This window comes from Hippocampus zosterae, chromosome 8, assembly GCF_025434085.1.
Source record: "Hippocampus zosterae strain Florida chromosome 8, ASM2543408v3, whole genome shotgun sequence".
NCBI classification, from domain to species: domain Eukaryota; kingdom Metazoa; phylum Chordata; class Actinopteri; order Syngnathiformes; family Syngnathidae; genus Hippocampus; species Hippocampus zosterae.
Genome location: NC_067458.1, coordinates 22,936,206 through 22,944,678, shown reverse-complemented (window position 1 = coordinate 22,944,678; position 8,473 = coordinate 22,936,206). Strand labels below are relative to the sequence as shown.

The window sequence follows — 8,473 nt, the reverse complement described above, 5'->3', positions numbered from 1 at the left end:
CCTGCCTGTTTACGCAGGATCAGAAAAAAAAAAGGAGACGAGGATGCCGTACAAAAAGTCCATGGCAAGAGGAGGCCTCACATCCTGCGCAATTAGAATTTCAGACATGCCTTGCATCAGCTTAATGACTGTTTGGGAGCAAAATCTGCACACTGAGAGCACGCACAGAACAAGTTGTTAAAGCTGTCAACTTTATTTTGATTTGAACAAACCACAGTGCACGAGAAATAATCATTTAGAAGGAAGGCATGACTGCCAAAGGGTCAATCATTTGTCGTGCATCAGGCGCTTTGCTGAAACAATGTTGGAAAATCCACTTCTGGTAAATTAAAAAAAAGCCCCTTGTTATCAAACATCTGGGCATTAGCATAGGGGGGAAAATAGTTTGTTTTAACTTTTAATTGAGTGTGCATTTAAAAAAAACTTGTAATGGATAACATTTTGTGTTACAAATAAGTCCTCCAACATTAGGAGCCGTGGCAAATATTAGCTTCTTTACAGTGCTAGTATTACCTTAAGCTTGCTAGCACTGCTATCTTGCTGAAACTAGACAATTCTGTGATTTGCTGCTTGCAATGCCCCACAAGCACAGCATGCTCTCCCACAGATGGCGAAAGTTTGAGAGGAAGCTCTGATCCTCCCGTGGGTGAGTACAGCTTCCACCGCTCTCTGGCTCATTAAAAATACTTGACATGATGTTGGCTTTTAGTGTCACTTGCGTGGCTTGTCCCATCTCAAATTGTAAAAGAGTCCTTGTTCCTGATATGTTCACTGCACACACTCTTGTGCATACCGGGGGCTCGACAAAAATTGCTTTAGTACACTTTTTTTTTTTGCTGGCATGGTGGTCGACGGTCACAGTGCAAAGGTCTGAGCTTCGATTGCGGTCTCCGGCGATTCTGTGTGGAGTTTGCAAGTTCTTCCCATGTCTGTTTGGATTTTCTCTGGGTACTTTGGTTTCCTCCCACATTCCAAAAACATGCATGGTAGGTTTATTGAAAACTCTAAATTGTCCCTAGGTGTGTTTGTGAGTGTGAATGGTTATTTGTCACTGTGTGCCCTGCGAGTGGGTGGTAACCGCTTCAGGGTGTCCCTCGCCTACCGCCCGAAGTATTCTGGGATAGGCTCCACCATGACCGCGACCCTCGAGAGGATAAAGCGGGATCAGATAGGGACCCAACTTGGACGTCTCCATATGTTGAAAATATTGCCCTAAAAGGGAAATATGTTTATATCAATATAGAGAGATATTTTCAGCTCTTTCTCGTTTTTTTTCAAGTCAAACTTATTACTCGTTTTTTTTCAAGTCAAACTTATTAATTACTACCAATCAAGCCCCACATGTAAAATTTCTTGAAATAACCTGTTAGTATACACCTATGATCATTGTTTTTTTCATAACCCAACGCCTAGCCCTTTGTGATTTAAGTTCAATTATGTGTGATTGTCAAGGGTTGAGAGAAGACAAAACCCAGCAAACCTGCTTCCACCTCTGTGGTTTCGGTCGGGTTGCAACATTTTTGCTGCAGTACCGCCCCAACTTTCGAGGGGGCAGTGTGATAAACTCTATCGACCCCTTCCTCTCATCCTGTGACACGTTCTTACTGCGCATGCGCACGGGCCAACTTCCTTTTCTCCCGTGCAGCGGAGTCAATTCCCAGTCTTTGGCTCCGGGCTCCTTCGTAAGGAGGCCAGAAAGACTGCAAAATGGTTTGTAATCTTCCCAATATATATCTACATGCCTACCTAAGACATTCACCTTGCTCTCGGCACCGATTGTTGAATGAAAACACGCAGTTGTGTAAATGATGGCCGTGGATTGTGGCCCAAGTGTTCGCTCGCCGGCTATGCTTCAACGTGGCCTTATGACCGTGCGGACAAACGCACCACTTTCCTGTCGCATACGAAATTAATTCACTGTCAGTCAGGGCACTGTTAGTGGTTAAATACCTCACGCCGTCGTTGACAAACATCTGACGTGTCATTTCAACTGCGATCTTGGTTAGCACGTTGCTAACGCGCTTAGTTTACTTAAATTGGAGCTAAGTGCTAACTTGCCAGCGACACTGACAGGCCGTTTAAGTCTGCGCCGAGTCACAAATGATTGTATTTACTGACGTGTGTGTATATTTCTGCATTCAACTGACTTGTTGTGTCTCCTCCCCCGCAGGGTTTCGTTAAAGTGGTAAAAAATAAGGCCTACTTCAAGAGGTATCAGGTCAAGTTCCGTAGGAGGAGAGGTGCATTCTCACGCTCGTTTGATAATTGTTTTCACATTTAATGGGAAAGAAAAATCACACTTGTGCTTCTTCACAGAGGGGAAAACGGACTACTTTGCCCGTAAGCGCCTTATTGTGCAAGATAAGAACAAGTACAACACACCCAAATATCGCATGATCGTCCGCTTCACCAACCGGGACATCATCTGCCAGGTGGGTTGCATTGCTCCATCTTTGTTGCCACGGCAATGGCGGCGCTGACCCCGTGTGACACGCTTTGTCGCAGATCGCCTATGCCAAGATCGAAGGAGACGTGATTGTGTGCGCGGCGTACTCGCACGAGCTGCCCAAATACGGCATCACCGTGGGTTTGACAAACTATGCGGCAGCCTATTGCACCGGGCTGCTGCTGGCCCGCAGGGTATGTATCGCCGTCAAGTTTACCAGACCGAGTGGGTATGTGAGCTGCTACAGTTGTGTGGTTGACTGAACCCCCAAAAAAAAGTGTGAATACCATTTTTGGTTGATCTGAACAGTTAATGAAATACCACGTCTTTGTATCTCAATGCGTCGACCCGCAATGGCTGATTGACTGAACAGGTTACTTTCCAAAGTGTAGCACTCTGCTGGCCACGCGATTATAGTTGACATAAATTGGCTGGTCACCCTGAAGTTCATGCCATTGCTTCCAAGATAATTTCTTATTTATATCCATTTACACTAGTGCTGTCACTTGCGAATCTTTTTTCCCCATCTAATAGAGGGGCTCAGCTATACAATAAATAAAACATTAAAAAAAATATATTGAGCCATCTGAAGATAGGATCTGTGATTTATTATTTTTTAACATGTCTTCTAACCTTTCTCCTCCTCCAGCTCCTGAACAAGTTTGGCCTGGACAAGGTGTACGCCGGCCAGTTGGACGTGAATGGCGAGGAGTTCAACGTGGAGAGCATCGACGGGCAACCGGGCGCCTTTACCTGCTACCTGGATGCCGGCCTGGCTCGCACCACCACCGGCAACAAGGTGTTCGGGGCCCTCAAGGGCGCCGTGGACGGAGGCCTTAGCATCCCTCACAGGTGAGCTGATCCGGCATCATATGAAAAAAGAATTAAGACATCCTTTATGAGTACATTTTGCCTTTTTTTTCGGTTTCTTGTGGCATCATTTTTAATCTGCGTCAGTGTCAATTGACCCGAGCTAAACTGCTTGGAAGGAAGGAGGAAGCTGATCAGCGTCCCAAGAATTTCACAGTGGAAATTCAGGAATAGTTCATGTTTGTTGACTGACTGGCGAACGAATTAACTTTGTTGTTGCTTGGATTGATGGCACAGATGGGCTTGTTTGACATAAAGGTGGATATCGATGTGGAGCGACCCTTAGCTAGCAAGTCGTCATCGCACGCAAAGTGACCTGAGCTCTACCGTTGTTTGTACGAGCAATCAGTCAGCAGGACGACATTTTCCCCCATGTTGAAAGTCGCTTAGAGAAAAGTATGCAAAGTGTGCTGCTACAGGAGAAACAACTTCCGTTATGTACGAGAGCACACACTCGCGTTCATTTATTAATCTTAGGATGAAATTCATCTTGGCCATTCGAGAGCGCTGGTGCCTTTTAAAAGAAACATTACTCGACAAAGCGGAGTCGTTCCTCGTTTTCTACTGCATTGCTGCTGCTGCACGTTTAGGTTTTTATTTAGAATTAAGTTGTTTTATCTTTTTTTTAATGTTGCCTACTGGTGCTGCAACTAGGGATTATTATAATAATCGGACTATTTTTATTTTTCTTGAGGAATTGAATGAAATGCATTTTCGTAATTTATCCTCCTCATTCACTGCTTCCGCTGAAGTAATTTTCATTTATTTGTTACATAAAGGGGGGAGGGGGCGGAACTCAAACCTTTTGAGGTTTTGTCTGGCTGTACAACCACAAACGCAACAAACGTCCTTGTTTCAATTCCTAGCCTAGCACCTCCTGCATCTGAACATGAAGTGATCTGTGGGCAATATAGGGGAGCGCATCAGTTACTCGTGGAATTATTCTGTCCACGTCAGGGTCCCCAACGTTGAAAATGTATCGAGCAATTGCTTGAATGACCTGGAAACACAAATGCCCATGTGTGTTATTAAGCGTATTAGGAAAAGTGATCGATTTGCTGGAGTTTTTCTCACCATTTCCTGCCTCCTCAGCACCAAGCGCTTCCCGGGCTTCGACACCGAGAGCAAAGAGTTCAACGCCGAGGTCCACCGCAAGCATATCCTGGGCATCAACGTGTCCGAGTATATGAGTATGCTGATGCAGGATGACGAGGAGGCGTACAAGAAGCAGTTCTCGCGCTTCATCAAGAACGGCGTGACCCCGGAATCGGTGAGTTGCTGCGCAAAATGCTGCAAAGCGGCGCACGGCCGCTCTGGATGATCTTGTCTGTCTTTTTGAATCATCTCCAACGTGCCGTTTTCAGATTGAGGAAATGTACAAAAAAGCTCACGCCTCCATTCGTGAGAACCCGGTTCATGAAAAGAAGCCTCCCAGAGAAGTCAAGAAGAAGCGGTGAGCACACACTGTTGCACAGTGAACATAGTGTCAAGATAACTATTTATAAAAAAGCGGGGGGTCTAATCTATAATTTAAGAGTTCAGCTTTGTTTCTTCTTTCTTTACCTAAAATTCAAAGACTGAACTGTGAATAATGACTTTAAATACAATTACAGGGGGTGAAGGCAAAGACGACTTTTTTTTTGGTCTCTCTTGAGATTGCAGACTGACTGACTTGGCTGTTGTTATTGTGCTAATGCTAATGGTCTTGTTCTCGAAAGGTGGAACCGTGCCAAGCTGTCTCTGGCCCAGAGGAAAGATCGTGTCGCCCAGAAGAAGGCCAGCTTCCTCCGGGCTCAGCAGAAGGAGGAAGCGGAGTGAGGCCTCGCTCTGTATTGCTCCTATGCCAGAATTTTGTTCTAATAAATCTATGGAAAATCCTCACGGGACCTCCTGCTTTTATCCTACCTATGCAATATTTCTTCTACTTGGATTAAAAAAAAATATTCAACAAAAATCTCAGTGGTTAAAATAAGACTTCTGCACATCTTCTGAAAGGTACACAGTTTAATTAAAACAACCTTTGAATCTACCCTGATTAAAACCAAGACTATAGTACATTGTCGAGGACCGGACTTTGAGACCTGTGCTTGAGGGTAGGCTACAGTGGTACACAATCTGTGTTGCAAACCACTGACAATCAAGAGTTTGTTCATACAGCAAGTCATTTGAGTTGAGCTGGGCGTTATCAGCGGTCATGTCCACATTGTCGGAGGGCTCTATTTTTCATGATTTTGGTAAGCTAGTTAAATTGCCCTGATGTTTCTCTGAAAATAAGACTTAAATCCTGCAAACGTGTAGGCAGCGAGTTTAGATCTGAAAAAACAATTGCGCTTGGTTAATTTAAATTGCCTTTTAATGTCCCCGAAATCGTGCTCGTCAAAATGTGAAGACCATAAATGATAACAATTCAGCGATTTGGAGTAGTTTGCCGAGTACGTTGTCACATTCAATATGGCGGATCTGCCGACGTATCGTAGGAAAACGCCAACCAAACGATGGCGCCGATCTAAATCAACACGTAGCTAAAACGTCACGCGTTGTCCAGCAGAGCTGCCCGCTTTTGTCGCCAGGGGGCTGCATTGAATATGTTTTGACTTAACCTGTTTTATGTAATAAATCCAAATTAACTGTGGAAATGTACAATTGGGAGTGATGTATTTGAAGTAATCATAAAGTGATCAGTAATGTAATTATTTTTGAGACACAGTAATTCTCTTGTTATAGAATTTTGTACAGTACACAAAATTGTACACTGTACATACCAGTGGTGAACAGTCAGGGCCAGTAGTAAGAGTCTATTCTCTTCATTTCGTAGTATTTTTCTTGACTGCACGTGGATTTTTGTGGCTGTCTAGACTTTTTTTTTGTCCAATCAGATTCCAGCCTCTGTTCCCATGTCAACCTAGTCTGCCCTCACAATCTGTTGTGCGTTTTGATGTAATTCATTCTTCCGGTATCCATGCCACTTATCCTCATTTTATTTAAATTAACTGTTGTCATAATTTTTATTTGTATTGTTCTCATTCACTATCAAGGTTAAACGTATTTTACACATCAAATTTTATTTTACAGTGATTTTTTTCTGTATTAAATTCAATTTCTATAACACTTTCGTGGGTGTGACATATTCACAATTCAATCTATTCTATTAATGTAATTATCATTTAATTTGATTTTTTTGTCAAATAATAATAATGTTTAAATTAGTAATTTTACAAGTTTGGCCCATTAACATCCAAATGATTAATTATAAAGTATTTAAAATATTACATGTCATCATCTTAATTTCAATTTAACTTCTCTGTGTGAGATTTTAGTTTAATAGTGTGATACTTTAACCGCTGGCCGAGCCTTCGTTCTCACAAACAGTATGTCACTGTATAAAAACTGCCGTGACATTCCATTACGGAACAATGATTAGAAAACATGATTTAAGGACAGGGAACGTACACATTGGCACCGGAGGTCATTTGGGAGCCAAAAGTTTTTCAGGCTCCACCGCCACAGTACAATTTTTGTCGAGTCAGCAAGTCATAATTCAGCCTAAATGCGGAGCTCGGGTTTTGCACAATGTGCACTAAATTAACTCCTTGGCGCTTTGTTGTTTGGTGTGACATTATTATAGGCTGCCTTTGGCAACCCGGGCCAGAGTCGCTCGAGTCTTATCTGTTTCATTAGCGGCCAGCTTCTTACACTTTGGCTGCCCCTGGCTTTGAGGGGGGGGGAAGAATAGCGCTTTGTTCCTCCTCAACTGGAAAGGTAACATACAAAGTAAGCGAGGAAGTCAAAGAAACGACTTGGCGGCTGTTGTTGTTGAAATAAATGTTACTCATTTCCCATAAGGCCTTCTCGTGGGCTGGGGAGGGCAGATATATGGCTCCGCACGCAAACACCATTAGCCAGCAATCGGCCCTTTGTTGCCTTGGGCTGGCTAATTAAATCTTATTAAAAAGCCTAATCTTGATAGCACTGTAAGCACAAAGGCTTTTGGTCCTGGTGGAATAAAGCTCAAAGTTGTTCTTTGATAGTTAATATATGCACGCTTGTCAACCAGAATTACAAATAAAGATGCCATAATTGCTTGTTTATTTGTGTCATGGTTCCCAAAATATAATCGATTTGAAAGCAAATTAGGCAGCGGAATTAGGAGCAGGAGAGTGCAACATGGAGGACATTTCAGCACACTTGTTGGAAAACTTTGGCATTATAATTCGTGACATTATAAGCTTGTAACATCCATCCATTATTTTTAACCTGGTAACCATTCATTCATTCATTCATCTTCCGAACCGCTTGATCCTCACTAGGGTCGCGGGGGGTGCTGGAGCCGATCCCAGCCGTCTCCGGGCAGTAGGCGGGGGACACCCCGAATCGGTTGCCAGCCAATCGCAGGGCACACAGAAACAAACAACCATTCGCACTCACACATAGGGACAATTTAGAGTGTTCAATCAGCCTGCCACGCATGTTTTTGGAATGTGGGAGGAAACCGGAGCACCCGGAGAAAACCCACGCAGGCCCGGGAAGAACATGCAAACTCCACACAGGGAGGCTGGAGCTGGAATTGAACCCGGTACCTCTGCACTGTGAAGCCGACGTGCTAACCACTGGACTACCGGGCCACCCACCTGGTAACCAATTTTTTATTTTTTTTGGTAGCTTTTATGTCAGTAATGGGGATTGTGACCCCCTTATTAGATCTTATTAGACCTTCTGGCAATCCTCTACGTGTGCAGATAAGAAAAGAAAAGAAAAAATAAAGGAAAAACAAACTTACCATGTTCTGTTACAGATCTTGACATTGATTTTCATTTCAATCCAGCATGAATTTCATCGCTAAAATAACTGAATCTGCATTTCTTGTTCAAATGCGTGGGCAAGAAGTGAAGAAAGGATCGAATATTGAGCCTCCGATGACCACCCACACGTTAATTGCCAACTCGTGAGGCTGGTGCGAGCACTCACACAAGAGACTTTTCTGTTTGCCTTTCTGTCTTCTTTTTTTGGGGTTCATATTTTTATATCAAATTCCAGAGGGGTAATGCCTCATCAGTCGCTGTCCTCAACCCAATTCGCTGGCCTTAAATATCTCACCATTGAATGAGTCCCTTTTGGATCCATAAGAATAACATTATTTCAGGTCATTTGAGCAAATGT

At 43.4% G+C, this 8,473-nt stretch overlaps 1 protein-coding gene across 1 annotated transcript; it reads left to right on the top strand.

Moving 5' to 3' along the window:
- The first annotated feature begins 1,570 nt into the window (after positions 1 to 1,570).
- On the top strand, positions 1,571 to 5,192 carry LOC127605896 (60S ribosomal protein L5). Its single transcript, XM_052073760.1, has 8 exons — positions 1,571 to 1,710; positions 2,171 to 2,240; positions 2,317 to 2,432; positions 2,506 to 2,640; positions 3,096 to 3,298; positions 4,409 to 4,586; positions 4,681 to 4,769; positions 5,035 to 5,192. Exons 1-8 carry the CDS (start codon positions 1,708 to 1,710, stop codon positions 5,132 to 5,134), a joined length of 894 nt encoding a protein of 297 aa, XP_051929720.1. The 5' UTR covers positions 1,571 to 1,707; the 3' UTR covers positions 5,135 to 5,192.
- The last annotated feature ends 3,281 nt before the right edge of the window (positions 5,193 to 8,473 follow it).